We start from the raw sequence: 18,093 nt of genomic DNA on the forward strand, positions 1-18,093 counted from the left end.
TCGTCACCTCATGTTTCAGGATGATAATGCACAGCCCCATGTCACAAGGATCTGTACCCAATACCTGGAAGCTGAAAATGTCCCAGTTCTTCCATGGCCTGCACACTCACCAGACATGTCACCCATTGAGCATGTTTGGGATGCTCTGGATCGACGTGTACGACAGCGTGTTCCAGTTCCCGGCAATATCCAACAAATTTGCACAGTCATTGAAGAGGAGTGAGACAACATTCCACAGGCCACCAATCAACAGCCTGATCAACTCTAGGTGGAGGAGATGTGTCACGCTGCATGAGACAAATGGTGGTCACACCAGATACTGACTGGTTTTCTGATCCACGCTCCTACCATTTTTTTTTTATCTGTGACCAACAGATGCATATCTCTATTCCAAGTCATGTGGAATCCATAGATTAAGGACTAATTTAATTTATTTAAACTGACTTATTTCCTGTAACTCAGAACAATCTTTTAAATTGTTGCATGTTGTGTTTATTTTAGTTCGGTCTAAATGTGTTATTACAGTGTTAATTCATCTATAAGTCTTTGCTAGGTAAATCCCCGCCTTATCTCAGCTCACCGGTCACCATAGCAACACCCACCGGTAGCACGAGCTCCAGCAGGTACATATCTCCCTCTCAAACTTTAAACATCAGCTGTCTGAGCAGTTTACCGAACACTGTACCTGTACACAGCCCATCTGTAAATAGCACACCTGACTACCTCATCCCCATATTGTTATTTATCTTCTTGCTCTTTTGCACCCCAGTATCTCTACTTGCACATCATCATCTGCACATCTTATCACTCCAGTGTTAATGCTAAATGGTAATTATTTGGTCTCTAGGGCCTATTTATTGTCTACTTCCCTACTCTTCTACATTTGCACACACTGTACATATATATTTTTCGATTTTTCTTTTCTATTGTGTTATTGACTGTATGTTTATTCCATGTGTAACTTCTGTGTTGTTGTTTGTGTCTCACTGCTTTGCTTTATCTTGGCAGCAGTTGTAAATGAGAACTTGTTCTTGCCTACCTGGTTAAATAAATAAAACATATTTTAAAAATAAAAATAAATAAACACACTAATGTTAAAATGTACTAAACCATCATCAGGCAACATTACTACATTCTACATCAATCTATTATTTACAGTGCATTTATCGCAACACGTGAATTCGTCGTGGTTCACGGACGCGGTGTAAAATATTCGTCGAAGCGACGAGTGTAGATGAAGTATTGTAGGAAGTGTGTGAGGGACAGCCAGGAACAAGGAGGTTCCAGCATCACATGACTGGAGGCTGGAACAGGCAAAGTTGTGAACGCTAAGTGACTCAAACTTAACACGAAGAAGAAGCTATTCTCCTTTTGAAACATGTGGGGGGGTTTTTTCATTTGTTTTTTTCAGATTGTATAAATAACTTGTTATTTGATTTTTTTTATTGAGAATGCCACTGGAGTACACAAGTCAGGTGAGTTTCTGATGTTTCTGATAGAGAGAAGAAATGCTACTGCTTAGTCCTCGACTCAAACTAACGTTATTTGGGATGCCAGCACGGCGGAGTTACAGACTCCCTGCTCTATCGGTGCTGACTAGGCGGATATTTTTCCGGTGTAACGTTAGAGCTGGAAATAGACGGTCCCGGTTGATTGTATAGTAGGTGAGGTGACTAAAAATATAATAACAGCACATTTACATTTGTAGCTAACAGTTGTAAGAACATCGTAACAAATGTTTACCAACTCTACACTGTAATTGAACTAAATAGCTAACTTAACTATTTAACTTCATGCTACTAATACTTGCTAAATTCTCTTCATGTATTTAACACACATGACAAACATGAGATATGATAGAAATAAGTTAAATAACATTGCCAGACAAGTAGCAAGTCAAACAAACAAAACGACACAACATCTAGTGTTATAGAGCCAACCTGGGACTTAGGATCGGTCAGGACCACCCACACCGGGGGCCAACACCATCCCAGTGGCCTGTAGCGTACTCTAGGTAGACGGACGGACGGACGGGCACCACAACCTCTGGGATGATACGGAAGAGCAGCAGTGGTACTGGAGGAGGAGAAGAAGAAGAGAATAATACAAAACACCAACAGAACAAACAGCATCGCGCCAGCATCACCACCCAGGGCCCGTCTCGTCTCTCCAACATGGGCCGGAGCTCCAGGACCACCAACCCACTGGGGAGTATGGGTCTTGGGTCCACCGTGGTAGGAGCGCCCGGGGTAGATCCGGACTATGTGATGCAGCTGGTGAATGACGTACGGAGGTTTTCCGATATGCTGCTCAGCCTTGAAGAAGCCTTCCGTTCTGAAGGTGAGTCTGGGTTCACGTTCCAAATTGCACCCGATTCAGTGCACTATCTTTGAGTATAGATCATAGGGGGAGACCAGGAAGCCCTAGTGGTTACTGTACTAGGACCTGGTGTGTGGCAGGATGGGTGGTTGGTTGTGAATATTTTTTTGGGGGGTAGATACAATAGGCTACATTATGCGAAGGTTTCTCAGAAGTAATGTGTGTGTGTGTATCTCTGTGTGTGTGTGTGTGTGTGTGTGTGTATATGTCTCTTTCTCTCTCTCTGTGGGTGTGTGTGTATCTCTCTTTCTGTGTGTGTGTGTGTGTGTATCTCTCTTTCTGTGTGTGTGTGTGTGTATCTCTCTTTCTGTGTGTGTGTGTGTGTGTGTATCTCTCTTTCTGTGTGTGTGTATCTCTCTTTCTGTGTGTGTGTGTGTATCTCTCTTTCTGTGTGTGTGTACACACTGTCCTGTTAAAGCAATATAATAAAGGTGAGTGTTCATCAGAGTCAGCTATGGAAAGTGTCAGCTCCTAGAGAGGGCTGACGCAGCCTTAATTTAGCATTCCCCTCAGTGACTCCACAGCTATAAAGCCTTAATTTAGCGCTCCCCTCAGTGACTCCACAGCTACTCAGCGTTAGCTTAGCGCTTCCCTCTGCTCGCCCTGTCCACTAGGTCAGTGACTCCACAGCTATAAAGCCTTAATTTAGCGCTCCCCTCAGTGACTCCACAGCTATAAAGCATTAATTTTAGCGCTCCCCTCAGTGACTCCACAGCTATAAAGCCTTCATTTAGCGCTCCCCTCAGTGACTCCACAGCTATAAAGCCTTAATTTAGCGCTCCCCTCAGTGACTCCACAGCTATGAAGCCTTGATTTAGCGCTCCCCTCAGTGACTCCACAGCTATGAAGCCTTGATTTAGCGCTACCCTCTGACTCCACAGCTCCTCAGCGTTAGCTTAGCGCTTCCCTCTGCTCGCCCTGTCCACTAGGTCAGTGACTCCACAGCTATAAAGCCTTAATTTAGCGCTCCCTCAGTGACTCCACAGCTATAAAGCATTAATTTTAGCGCTCCCCTCAGTGACTCCACAGCTATAAAGCCTTCATTTAGCGCTCCCCTCAGTGACTCCACAGCTATAAAGCCTTAATTTAGCGCTCCCCTCAGTGACTCCACAGCTATGAAGCCTTGATTTAGCGCTCCCCTCAGTGACTCCACAGCTATGAAGCCTTGATTTAGCGCTCCCCTCAGTGACTCCACAGCTATGAAGCCTTGATTTAGCGCTACCCTCTGACTCCACAGCTCCTCAGCGTTATCTTAGCGCTTCCCTCTGCTCGCCCTGTCCACTAGGTCAGTGACTCCACAGAAACACAGCGTTAGCTTAGCGCTCCCCCTGTCCTGTGCACTAGGTCAGTGACTCCACAGCTACACAGCGTTAGCTTAGCGCTCCCCTCAGTGACTCCACAGCTAGACTGCCTTAATTTAGCACTCCCCTCAGTGACTCCACAGCTACACAGCCTTAATTTAGTGCTCCCCTCAGTGACTCCACAGCTCCACAGCCTTAATTAGCGCTCCCCTCTGCACCCCCTGTCCTGTTCACTAGGTCAGTGACTCCACAGCTACACAGCCTTAATTTAGTGCTCCCCTCTGCTCCCCCTGTCCTGTCCACTAGGTCAGTGACTCCACAGCTACACAGTGTTAGCTTAGCGCTCCCCTCAGTGACTCAACAGCTACACAGCGTTAGCTTAGCGCTCCCCTCAGTGACTCCACAGCTACACAGCCTTAATTTAGCGCTCCCCTCAGTGACTCCACAGCTACCCTCAGTGACTCCACAGCGTCATCTTAGCACTCCCCTCTGCTCCCCCTGTCCTGTCCACTAGGTCAGTGACTCCACAGCTACACAGCCTTAGCTTAGTGCTCCCCTCTGCTCCCCCTGTCCTGTCCACTAGGTCAGTGACTCCACAGCTACACAGCGTTAGCTTAGCGCTCCCCTCTGCTCTCTCTGTCCTGTCCACTAGGTCAGTGACTCCACAGCTACACAGCGTTAGCTTAGCGCTTCCCTCTGCTCCCCCTGTCCTGTCCACTAGGTCAGTGACTCCACAGCTACACAGCGTTAGCTTAGCGCTTCCCTCTGCTCTCTCTGTCCTGTCCACTAGGTCAGTGACTCCACAGCTACACAGCGTTAGCTTAGCGCTCCCCTCAGTGACTCCACAGCTACACAGCGTTAGCTTAGCGCTCCCCTCAGTGACTCCACAGCTACACAGCGTTAGCTTAGCGCTCCCCCTGTCCTGTCCACTAGGTCAGTGACTCCACAGCTACACAGTGTTAGCTTAGCGCTCCCCCTGTCCTGTCCACTAGGTCAGTGACTCCACAGCTACACAGCCTTAGCTTAGCGCTCCCCTCAGTGACTCCACAGCGTTAGCTTAGCGCTCCCCTCAGTGACTCCACAGCTACACAGCGTTAGCTTAGCGCTCCCCCTGTCCTGTCCACTAGGTCAGTGACTCCACAGCGACACAGCGTTAGCTTAGCGCTCCCCCTGTCCTGTCCCCAAGGTCAGTGACTCCACAGGTCCCGGTCTGGAATACTGTTACGTCCATTCAGGGTTGTGTTCAGTAGGTAAAAAGTGTTAAGTAAAATAAAAAATTTAAAAAAGTATCTAATGATTGCTGCAGTAAAATAACAGGCGAGGCTATTTACAGGTGGTACCGGTTCAGAGTCAATGTGGAGGCTATATACAGGGTGTACCGGTTCAGCGTCAATGTGGAGGCTATATACAGGGGGTACCGGTACAGAGTCAATGTGGAGGCTATATACAGGGGGTACCGGTACAGAGTCAATGTGGAGGCTATATACAGGGTGTACCGGTACAGAGTCAATGTGGAGGCTATATACAGGGGGTACCGGTACAGAGTCAATGTGGAGGCTATATACAGGGTGTACCGGTACAGAGTCAATGTGGAGGCTATATACAGAGGGTACCGGTACAGAGTCAATGTGGAGGCTATATACAGGGGGTACCGGTACAGAGTCAATGTGGAGGCTATATACAGGGTGTACCGGTACAGAGTCAATGTGGAGGCTATATACAGAGGGTACTGGTACAGAGTCAATGTGGAGGCTATATACAGAGGGTACTGGTACAGAGTCAATGTGGAGGCTATATACAGGGGGTACCGGTACAGAGTCAATGTGGAGGCTATATACAGAGTCAATGTGGAGGCTATATACAGAGTCAATGTGGAGGCTATATACAGAGTCAATGTGGAGGCTATATACAGGGTGTTACAGTACAGAGTCAATGTGGAGGCTATATACAGGGTGTTACGGTACAGAGTCAATATGGAGGCTATATACAGAGGGTACCGGTACAGAGTCAATGTGGAGGCTATATACAGGGGGTACCGGTACAGAGTCAGTGTGGAGGCTATATACAGGGTGTTACGGTACAGAGTCAATACGGAGGCTATATACAGAGGGTACCGGTACAGAGTCAATGTGGAGGCTATATACAGAGTCAATGTTGAGGCTATATACAGAGTCAATGTGGAGGCTATATACAGGGTGTTACGGTACAGAGTCAATGTTGAGGCTATATACAGGGGGTACCGGTACAGAGTCAATGTGGAGGCTATATACAGAGTCAATGTGGAGGCTATATACAGAGTCAATGTGGAGGCTATATACAGGGTGTTACAGTACAGAGTCAATGTGGAGGCTATATACAGGGTGTTACGGTACAGAGTCAATGTTGAGGCTATATACAGAGTCAATGTGGAGGCTATATACAGAGGGTACCGGTACAGAGTCAATGTGGAGGCTATATACAGAGGGTACCGGTACAGAGTCAATGTGGAGGCTATATACAGGGGGTACCGGTACAGAGTCAATGTGGAGGCTATATACAGGGGGTACCGGTACAGAGTCAATGTGGAGGCTATATACAGAGTCAATGTGGAGGCTATATACAGAGTCAATGTGGAGGCTATATACAGAGTCAATGTGGAGGCTATATACAGGGTGTTACGGTACAGAGTCAATGTTGAGGCTATATACAGGGTGTAACGGTACAGAGTCAATGTGGAGGCTATATACAGAGTCAATGTGGAGGCTATATACAGAGTCAATGTGGAGGCTATATACAGGGTGTTACGGTACAGAGTCAATGTGGAGGCTATATACAGAGTCAATGTTGAGGCTATATACAGAGGGTACCAGTACAGAGTCAATGTGGAGGCTAGATACAGGGGGTACCGGTACAGAGTCAATGTGGAGGCTATATACAGGGGGTACCGGTACAGAGTCAATGTGGAGGCTATATACAGGGTGTTACGGTACAGAGTCAATATGGAGGCTATATACAGAGGGTACCGGTACAGAGTCAATGTGGAGGCTAGATACAGGGGGTACCGGTACAGAGTCAATATGGAGGCTATATACAGAGGGTACCGGTACAGAGTCAATGTGGAGGCTAGATACAGGGGGTACCGGTACAGAGTCAATGTGGAGGCTATATACAGGGGGTACCGGTACAGAGTCAATGTGGAGGCTATATACAGGGTGTTACGGTACAGAGTCAATATGGAGGCTATATACAGAGGGTACCGGTACAGAGTCAATGTGGAGGCTATATACAGGGGGTACCGGTACAGAGTCAGTGTGGAGGCTATATACAGGGGGTACCGGTACAGAGTCAGTGTGGAGGCTATATACAGGGTGTTACGGTACAGAGTCAATGTGGAGGCTATATACAGGGGTACCGGTACAGAGTCAATGTGGAGGCTATATACAGTGGGTACCGGTACAGAGTTAATGTGGAGGCTATATACAGGGGGTACCGGTACAGAGTCAGTGTGGAGGCTATATACAGGGGGTACCGGTACAGAGTCTATGTGTGGGGGCACCGGTTAGTCAAGGTAATTGAGGTAATATGTACATGTAAGAAGAATTAAAGTTACTATGCATAGATAATCAACAGAGAGTAGCAGCAGCGTAGAAGAGGGGTCTGGGTAGTCATTTGACTAGTCATTTGATTAGATGTTCAGGAGTCTTATGGCTTGGGGGTAGAAGCTGTTAACAAGCCTTTTGGACCTCGACTTGGTGCTCCGGTACCGCTTGCCGTAGGATAGCAGAGAGAACAGTCTATAACTTGGGTGACTGGAAACTTTAACGACTTTTTTGGGGCTTTCTTTTGACACCGCCTGGTATATAGGGTCCTGTGTGACAGGAAGCCTGGTGTCAGTAATGTACTGGGCCTTACGCACTACCCTGCAAGATAAACACCTATATCTACCGGGTGAAATACCACAAGTGTGCCATCAGAGCAGCAAGATATGTGATCTGTTGCCACAAGAAAAGGGCAACCAGTGAAGAACAAACACCATTGTAAATACAACCCATATTTATTTGTAATTATATTCCCTTTTGTACTTTAATTATTTGCACATCGTTACCTCACTGCATATAGACATAATATGACATTTGAAATGTCTTTATTCCTTTTGGAACTTTTGTGTAATGTTTGCTGTTCACTTTTTATTGTTTATTTAACTTGTATTGTATATTATCTACTTCACTTGCTTTGGCAACGTTAACATATGTTTCCCATGCCAATAAAGCTCTTTGAATTGAAATAGAGATTAAGAGAGGCACAAGGATAGGATAAGTAATCCTTTTCACCCCCCCACCCTAAAGATTTAGATGCACTATAGGTGAATGCACCAATTTGTAAGTCGCTCTGGATAAGAGCGTCTGCTAAATGACTTAAATGTAGATGTAAATGTAATGCTGGCTCTTGTGTTGTTCTGTTCATATTGTGACATGTCAGTGTCGCTTGTAGTATGGTGTGAAGCCTGCACAAAGCTCTCTCTAAAAGACGGGCTTTAACAGGCTCCTGCCAGTCTTTAAAAAAAAAATCATTTTTGCTGGATAGAGAGGTTAAAGTTGAAAAGAAAATACCTAAAGAGCAGTGAGCCGGATTCATGTTGGCCCATTCTGGCAACAGTGTAGAGAAGAGTTCGACACCTGAGTTAAAATTAATTCCTGTTCTGTCTTCTCAAATTCTTACCCAGTTTTTTTAACCCGGCAACTATCTTGTCCGGTCCCGATAAAAATCACTCCTGTCCTGTCCCGTATTCATTTTAACAAGCATAAATCAGAATACAGAGCCCACTTTCGTCTTTTGGGGGCCCTAAGTGAGATTTGGTCAGGGGCCCTCCGTCTGCCTGGGGCCCTAAGCGACCGCTTATGTCCTTTTGGGTTGCTGAGTAGTGCAGCGGTCGAAGGCACTGCATCTCAGTGCAAGAGGCATCACTACAGTCCCTGGTTTGATTCCAGGCTGTATCACATCCGGCCGTGATTGGGAGTCAACAGTACTTTTCATTGCCTGCCCAGCTGTTACCTGTTAGCTAGCTACAGTACTTTTCATTGTCTGTCCTCCTGTTACCTGTTAGCTAGCTACAGTACTTTTCAGTGCCTGCCCAGCTGTTAGCTGTTAGCTAGCTACAGTACTTTCCATTGCCTGCCAAGCTGTTAGCTGTTAGCTAGCTACAGCACTTTTCATTGCCTGCCAAGCTGTTACCTGTTAGCTAGCTACAGTACTTTTCATTGCCTGCCCAGCTGTTAGCTGTTAGCTAGCTACAGTACTTTTCATTGCCTGCCAAGCTGTTAGCTGTTAGCTCGCTACAGTACTTTTCATTGCCAGCCCAGCTGTTAGCTGTTAGCTAGCTACAGTACTTTTCATTGCCAGCCCAACTGTTACCAGTTAGCTATTAGCTAGCTACAGTACTTTTCATTGCCTGCCCAGCTGTTAGCTGTTAGCTATTAGCTAGCTACAGTACTTTTCATTGCCTGCCAAACTGTTAGCTGTTAGCTAGCTACAGTACTTTTCATTGCCAGCCCAACTGTTACCTGTTAGCTATTAGCTAGCTACAGTACTTTTCATTGCCTGCCAAACTGTTAGCTGTTAGCTTGCTACAGTACTTTTCATTGCCAGCCCAACTGTTACCTGTTAGCTATTAGCTAGCTACAGTACTTTTCATTGCCTGCCAAACTGTTAGCTGTTAGCTAGCTACAGTACTTTTCATTGCCAGCCCAACTGTTACCTGTTAGCTATTAGCTAGCTACAGTACTTTTCATTGCCAGCCCAACTGTTACCAGTTAGCTATTAGCTAGCTACAGTACTTTTCATTGCCTGCCCAGCTGTTAGCTGTTAGCTATTAGCTAGCTACAGTACTTTTCATTGCCTGCCAAACTGTTAGCTGTTAGCTAGCTACAGTACTTTTCATTGCCAGCCCAACTGTTACCTGTTAGCTATTAGCTAGCTACAGTACTTTTCATTGCCTGCCAAACTGTTAGCTGTTAGCTAGCTACAGTACTTTTCATTGCCAGCCCAACTGTTACCTGTTAGCTATTAGCTAGCTACAGTACTTTTCATTGCCTGCCAAACTGTTAGCTGTTAGCTAGCTACAGTACTTTTCATTGCCAGCCCAACTGTTACCTGTTAGCTATTAGCTAGCTACAGTACTTTTCATCACCTGCCCAGCTGTTAGCTAGCTACAGTACTTTTCATTGCCTGCCAAGCTGTTAGCTGTTAGCTAGCTACAGTACTTTTCATTGCCTGCCTAGCTGTTAGCTCGCTACAGTACTTTTCATTGCCAGCCCAGCTGTTAACTTTTAGCTAGCTACAGTACTTTTCATTGCCTGCCAAGCTGTTAGCTGTTAGCTACCTACAGTACTTTTCATTGCCTGCCCAGCTGTTACCTGTTAGCTATTAGCTAGCTACAGTAATTTTCATCGCCTGCCCAGCTGTTGGCTAGCTACAGTACTTTTCATTGCCTGCCAAGCTGTTAGCTGTTAGCTAGCTACAGTACTTTTCATTGCCTGCCTAGCTGTTAGCCAGCTACAGTACTTTTCATTGCCTGCCCAGCTGTTACCTGTTAGCTAGCTACAGTACTTTTCATTGCCTGCCAAGCTGTTAGCTGTTAGATGTTAGCTGTTAGCTAGCTACAGTACTTTTCAGTGCCTGCCCAGCTGTTACCTGTTAGCTGTTAGCTAGCTACAGTACAGTCTTCATTGCCTGCCAAGCTGTTACCTGTTAGCTAGCTACAGTACTTTTCATTGCCTGCCCAGCTGTTAGCTGTTAGCTAGCTACAGTACTTTTCATTGCCTGCCAAGCTGTTAGCTGTTAGCTAGCTACAGTACTTTTCATTGCCTGCCAAGCTGTTAGCTGTTAACTCGCTACAGTACTTTTCATTGCCTGCCAAGCTGTTAGCTGTTAGCTAGCTACAGTACTTTTCATTGCCTGCCAAGCTGTTAGCTAGCTACAGTACTTTTCATTGCCTGCCAAGCTGTTAGCTGTTAGCTGTTAGCTAGCTACATTACTTTTCATTGCCTGCCAAGCTGTTAGCTGTTAGCTAGCTACAGTACTTTTCATTGCCTGCCAAGCTGTTAGCTGTTAACTCGCTACAGTACTTTTCATTGCCTGCCAAGCTGTTAGCTGTTAGCTAGCTACAGTACTTTTCATTGCCTGCCAAGCTGTTAGCTAGCTACAGTACTTTTCATTGCCTGCCAAGCTGTTAGCTGTTAGCTGTTAGCTAGCTACATTATTTTTCATTGCCTGCCAAGCTGTTAGCTGTTAACTCGCTACAGTACTTTTCATTGCCTGCCAAGCTGTTAGCTGTTAGCTAGCTACAGTACTTTTCATCACCTGCCCAGCTGTTAGCTAGCTACAGTACTTTTCATTGCCTGCCAAGCTGTTAGCTGTTAGCTAGCTACAGTACTTTTCATTGCCTGCCTAGCTGTTAGCTCGCTACAGTACTTTTCATTGCCAGCCCAGCTGTTAACTTTTAGCTAGCTACAGTACTTTTCATTGCCTGCCAAGCTGTTAGCTGTTAGCTACCTACAGTGCTTTTCATTGCCTGCCCAGCTGTTACCTGTTAGCTATTAGCTAGCTACAGTAATTTTCATCGCCTGCCCAGCTGTTGGCTAGCTACAGTACTTTTCATTGCCTGCCAAGCTGTTAGCTGTTAGCTAGCTACAGTACTTTTCATTGCCTGCCTAGCTGTTAGCCAGCTACAGTACTTTTCATTGCCTGCCCAGCTGTTACCTGTTAGCTAGCTACAGTACTTTTCATTGCCTGCCAAGCTGTTAGCTGTTAGATGTTAGCTGTTAGCTAGCTACAGTACTTTTCAGTGCCTGCCCAGCTGTTACCTGTTAGCTGTTAGCTAGCTACAGTACAGTCTTCATTGCCTGCCAAGCTGTTACCTGTTAGCTAGCTACAGTACTTTTCATTGCCTGCCCAGCTGTTAGCTGTTAGCTAGCTACAGTACTTTTCATTGCCTGCCAAGCTGTTAGCTGTTAGCTAGCTACAGTACTTTTCATTGCCTGCCAAGCTGTTAGCTGTTAACTCGCTACAGTACTTTTCATTGCCTGCCAAGCTGTTAGCTGTTAGCTAGCTACAGTACTTTTCATTGCCTGCCAAGCTGTTAGCTAGCTACAGTACTTTTCATTGCCTGCCAAGCTGTTAGCTAGCTACAGTACTTTTCATTGCCTGCCAAGCTGTTAGCTGTTAGCTGTTAGCTAGCTACATTATTTTTCATTGCCTGCCAAGCTGTTAGCTGTTAGATGTTAGCTGTTAGCTAGCTACAGTACTTTTCAGTGCCTGCCCAGCTGTTACCTGTTAGCTGTTAGCTAGCTACAGTACAGTCTTCATTGCCTGCCAAGCTGTTACCTGTTAGCTAGCTACAGTACTTTTCATTGCCTGCCCAGCTGTTAGCTGTTAGCTAGCTACAGTACTTTTCATTGCCTGCCAAGCTGTTAGCTGTTAGCTAGCTACAGTACTTTTCATTGCCTGCCAAGCTGTTAGCTGTTAGCTCGCTACAGTACTTTTCATTGCCTGCCAAGCTGTTAGCTGTTAGCTAGCGACAGTACTTTTCATTGCCTGCCCAGCTGATAAAGGCCTATTCTAATTGTTTTAATAGTGATTCAAGACAGAAGGAGAAGGAGGGGCAAACATAAAGACATTAAAAAAAAAACAATATATCCATCTAAAAAAAAACAATATATCCATCTAAATCTGCTTATTTACACAAGAAGAGAAGAAAAATAACACATTCCTGTACTGTCAGTTCCTGTAGACTGTTGATCCTGTCCCTTCCTGTCCTGAACTTCACTCCCATTCCAGCAGGGATCCTGTTCCCCTGTGTCAGCCTCTAGTACAGAGTGCATCTGCTCCAGAGGCAGTGACTTAGACCCCTAGACACACCCCAGGCCAGGCTACAGTCCACAGGGATCCTGTTCCCCTGTGTCAGCCTCTAGTACAGAGTGCATCTGCTATATGGTATAAAGAGGACATCGCCCAAGCCTAGTCAGAAGCCACAGACAATATCCCTCTGTCAATTACAAAACCACACTTTAGTTGACCCCCCCCATTGGTCATTAATCACACAGATTCAGCCGTGTGGACAAACAAACAATAACATAACTAGATGCTAAAGAGATAAAGGAATAGATAATCTAAACAGAGAGTCAAGCTACTGGGGGTGCAGACCTGCGATGGACCTGCGGTGCCTCTTGTATATTTTTACACCGACGGGGATAGTGGTCACGCCTGCATCCGCTCCCCCTCCCTGGTGCTTGAGGGCGCCAGGCTGCCCATCATTATTCACACCTGTCATCATCATTATGCGCACCAGTGTGTCTTTGGGCTCACCTGGACTCCATTACTTTGGTGATTGCCCCTCCTATATCTGTCTGTTCCTCAGTTTGATCCCAGTGTCAGCGCTATTGTCGTTATGTTTCCCCTGTCCAGACGCTGTCCTTGTTTGCTTCATGTCGGTTATTTATTAAATGTTCACTCCCTGTACTTGCTTCTCGTCTCCCAGCGTCTGTCCTTACAGATTGCTTGGCAAAATCTAGTGGGAGCGAGTTCCAGATCATAGGGCCTCTATAGATCATTCACCGGGTCTAAAATAATATCCCAATGCCCCAGGGCACTGTGACACTGCCCTGTGTAGGGTGCCGTCTTTCAAATGGGACGTTAAATGGGTGTCCTGACTCTCTGAGGTCATTAAAGATCCCATGGCACTTATCGTAAGAGTAGGGGTGTTAACCCCGGTGTCCTGACTCTCTGAGGTCATTAAAGATCACATGGCACTTATCGTAAGAGTAGGGGTGTTAACCCTGGTGTCCTGGCTTAATTCCCAATCTGGCCCTCAAACCATCACGGTCACCTAATAATCCCCAGTTTACAATTGGCTCATTCATCCCCCCTCCTCTCCCCTGTAACTATTTCCCAGGTCGTTGCTGTAAATGAGAACGTGTTCTCAGTCAACTTACCTGCTAAAATAACGGATAAATAAATAAAAATAAGAATTGGGTTTGTTCTTGAATGTGGGTGACGTAGCTGTTTGTCTGTTTCCTGTTTAGTTTATGGAATTCATCTGGCTGTAAAATAGTTTTTACAACAGGGCCAGAAGCCACAGCCTTTAACATTTGCCTCCATTGTAGGGGCATGAGGGAGAAGTAGGGGCGTGTAGGTTCTCAATCCATGTCCATTTCTTATTCCCCCAAAAAATGCTACTAATTTAGAAGTTTTTTGGGGTGTAATTCCCCTTTAATTGCTAATCTAGCAAGAAATGAATGTGTCGGTCTAGCAATGTCTCTGCTGTTAGGCCTACGTAGGCCTATGTAGAACATGTCATGACAGAGTTTGCAAAAACATTTGCAATTGGCACCCAATTGATACAAATAGTCATGATATAGCCTACTGTAGTTCTGTCAGGTAAACCTAATTTGAAATGTGCATTTAATTGTGAAGGTTATGGGGAAAGTATTTCTGTTTTACCCACAAGACGCCGGTTATCATTAACATCGCTACCATGGCGACGTACGGTAGACAAAACGTGCTAACCAAACAGACAGAAAGGAAGTATTGCTGGAAGTTCATTGGCAGATGTTGTTTTGCTTTTTAAGAGAAACAGTGGCCATGGTGACAAATGAAATGTGATTTAGGCCCAGTAAGCCTCTTCTCTCTGGGTCTAGACTGTAAACCACCAGACCTTATTAGGCTGAGTGTTGCTAAGTTGTCACTTGAGGCACTAGATAGTTTATTTTTATTTATTTTTTTTCAATGGAGATTTGTAATAAATTTTCTAGGATTGATACTGCTGGCGCATGCATAGTCACACACAGACACACACACAGACACTGACACACACACACACAGACACTGGCACAGACACTGGCACAGACACTGGCACAGACACAGACACAGACACAGACACAGACACAGACACAGACACAGACACTGGCACTGGCACAGACACAGACACAGACACAGGCACAGACACAGACACAGACACTGGCACAGGCACAGACACTGACACACACAGACACAGACACAGACACAGACACAGACACAGACAATGACCCGCAGGAGCATTGTGCAAAGCAAAACTCATCCTCTCATAGTGGAACAGAAGTCAGACAGCCACTGACCTCTGACCTGAACGCTGAAAGATGTTTGTTCCCCCCCCACCCCCCCTTCAACAACACACTCTCTCCCTAAAGGCTCACAAAGGACCAGAGAGCAAATATACTCCAGACGTTTGAATTCATTCAACAACGGCTGATACAGGAGCGAACAGGTTTCAGACCACAAACACTAAGATGTTTGCCTTAGACTAAGCCCTGAAGTGCAACTGTAAAAAGCATTAGTGCGAAACACACACACACACACACACACACACACACACACACACACACACACACACACACACACACACACACACACACACACACACACACACACACACACACACTGTGTGTATGCGACTGTGTGTCACCACTCAACAGGCTTGACTGTGCGCGAAGGCTCTAGATGGACTAGTGTAGAGAGAATAGGCAGGTCAAGACAGGCCAGTTGATTGTATGTTGTTGTAAGCCAGGGGGGGGGGGGGAGAGCCTGAGGCTTCTTCTACTCAACAGCCTGGCCTGCCGCAGTATCACTGGCTCCAGATTGGCACAGGCTTTATCACAAAGGACTCAACAAGACCACAGGTCTATGGCTGTATCTGAGATGTGTAATTACAGTATGGGTTTAGTCTAATGCTGTATCTGAGATGTGTAATTACAGTATGGGTTTAGTCTAATGCTGTATCTGAGATGTGTAATTACAGTATGGGTTTTGTCTAATGCTGTATCTGAGATGTGTAATTACAGTATGGGTTTAGTCTAATGCTGTATCTGAGATGTGTAATTACAGTATGGGTTTAGTCTAATGCTGTATCTGAGATGTGTAATTACAGTATGGGTTTAGTCTAATGCTGTATCTGAGATGTGTAATTACAGTATGGGTTTTGTCTAATGCTGTATCTGAGATGTGTAATTACAGTATGGGTTTTGTCTAATGCTGTATCTGAGATGTGTAATTACAGTATGGGTTTAGTCTAATGCTGTATCTGAGATGTGTAATTACAGTATGGGTTTAGTCTAATGCTGTATCTGAGATGTGTAATTACAGTATGGGTTTAGTCTAATGCTGTATCTGAGATGTGTAATTACAGTATGGGTTTAGTCTAATGCTGTATCTGAGATGTGTAATTACAGTATGGGTTTAGTCTAATGCTGTATCTGAGATGTGTAATTACAGTATGGGTTTAGTCTAATGCTGTATCTGAGATGTGTAATTACAGTATGGGTTTAGTCTAATGCTGTGTCTGAGATGTGTAATTACAGTATGGGTTTAGTCTAATGCTGTATCTGAGATGTGTAATTACAGTATGGGTTTAGTCTAATGCTGTATCTGAGATGTGTAATTACAGTATGGGTTTAGTCTAATGCTGTATCTGAGATGTGTAATTACAGTATGGGTTTAGTCTAATGCTGTATCTGAGATGTGTAATTACAGTATGGGTTTAGTCTAATGCTGTATCTGAGATGTGTAATTACAGTATGGGTTTTGTCTAATGCTGTATCTGAGATTTGTAGTTACAGTATGGGTTTAGTCTAATGCTGTATCTGAGATGTGTAATTACAGTATGGGTTTAGTCTAATGCTGTATCTGAGATGTGTAATTACAGTATGGGTATTGTCTAATACTGTATCTGAGATGTGTAATTACAATATGGGTTTTGTCTAATGCTGTATCTGAGATGTGTAATTACAGTATGGGTTTAGTCTAATGCTGTATCTGAGATGTGTAATTACAGTATGGGTTTAGTCTAATGCTGTATCTGAGATGTGTAATTACAGTATGGGTATTGTCTAATGCTGTATCTGAGATGTGTAATTACAGTATGGGTATTGTCTAATGCTGTATCTGAGATGTGTAATTACAGTATGGGTTTTGTCTAATGCTGTATCTGAGATGTGTAATTACAGTATGGGTTTAGTCTAATGCTGTATCTGAGATGTGTAATTACAGTATGGGTGTTGTCTAATGCTGTATCTGAGATGTGTAATTACAGTATGGGTTTTGTCTAATGCTGTATCTGAGATGTGTAATTACAGTATGGGTTTAGTCTAATGCTGTATCTGAGATGTGTAATTACAGTATGGGTGTTGTCTAATGCTGTATCTGAGATGTGTAATTACAGTATGGGTTTTGTCTAATGCTGTATCTGAGATGTGTAATTACAGTATGGGTTTAGTCTAATGCTGTATCTGAGATGTGTAATTACAGTATGGGTGTTGTCTAATGCTGTATCTGAGATTTGTAGTTACAGTATGGGTTTAGTCTAATGCTGTATCTGAGATGTGTAATTCCATGGTAATTAACTATAAATTCTGTTACATTTTTTTCTTCAAATTACGGTTTCTCTGTTTTGTTTTCCCAGTTTTTTTTCCTCATGTTTTCAAGATCATACTTTTCTAATAGAAAAAAAAACAATTGAGGAAGAGATGGAATGTGAGAGACAGACGGAGAGACGGGGAGAGATGAGGATAGAGAGACACAGGGAGAGAGGGAGAGAGAGAGACAGGGAGGGAGGGAGAGAGAGAGCCGTGGAGAGAGAGAGACAGACGGAGAGAGAGGAAGAGACAGGGAGAAATAGGGAGAGAGAGAGAGAGAGAGAGGGAGGGAGAGACAGAGAGAGAGACACCCTAATTGACAAACAAACAAACCAAAACAAACGCAAAGTCTTCTCATGCTTTGTTGATTTCAAAAAAGCCTTCGACTGTTGGGGGTAAAACATATGACATAAAATCCATATGCACAAACTTCAAGTGTGCGGTTAAAAACACACACATTTCTTCCCATAGGGCCGTGGGGTGAGACAGGGACGCAGCTTAAGCCCCACCCTCTTCAACATATTTATCAGCGAATTGGCGAGTATACCAGAAAAGTCTGCAGCACCCAGCCTCACCCTGCTAGAATCTGAAGTAAAATGTCTGCTGTTTGCTGATGATCTAGTGCTTCTGACACCAACCAAGGAGGGCCTACAGCAGCACCTAGATCTTATGCACAGATTCTGTCAGACCTGGGCCCTGAGAGTAAATCTCAGTAAGACCAAAATAATGGTGTTCCAAAAAAGGTCCAGTCGCCAGGACCAAAAATACAAATTCCATCTAGACACCGTTGCCCTAGGTCACACAAAAAACTATACATACCTTGTCCTTAACGTCAGTGCCAGAGGTAACTTCCACAAAGCTGTGAACGATCTGAGAGACAAGGCAAGAAGGGCATTCTATGCCATCAAAAGGAACATAAAATTCAACATACCAATTAGGATCTGGCAAAAAATACTTGAATCAGTTATATAACCCATTTGCCCTTCATGGTT

At 44.7% G+C, this 18,093-nt stretch overlaps 1 protein-coding gene across 1 annotated transcript in view; it reads left to right on the forward strand.

The window, feature by feature from the left end:
* The first annotated feature begins 1,318 nt into the window (after nucleotides 1–1,318).
* Nucleotides 1,319–18,093, forward strand: part of LOC118380138 (rho GTPase-activating protein 29-like) — a 99,325-nt gene continuing 82,550 nt past the window's right edge. The window contains exon 1 of the mRNA XM_052477393.1: nucleotides 1,319–2,340. Coding sequence (XP_052333353.1) covers nucleotides 2,052–2,340 — 289 coding nt within the window. The 5' untranslated portion in view covers nucleotides 1,319–2,051. The remainder of the gene's footprint in view (nucleotides 2,341–18,093) is intronic.

Source organism: Oncorhynchus keta, chromosome 23 (assembly GCF_023373465.1).
Source record: "Oncorhynchus keta strain PuntledgeMale-10-30-2019 chromosome 23, Oket_V2, whole genome shotgun sequence".
Lineage (NCBI taxonomy): Eukaryota > Metazoa > Chordata > Actinopteri > Salmoniformes > Salmonidae > Oncorhynchus > Oncorhynchus keta.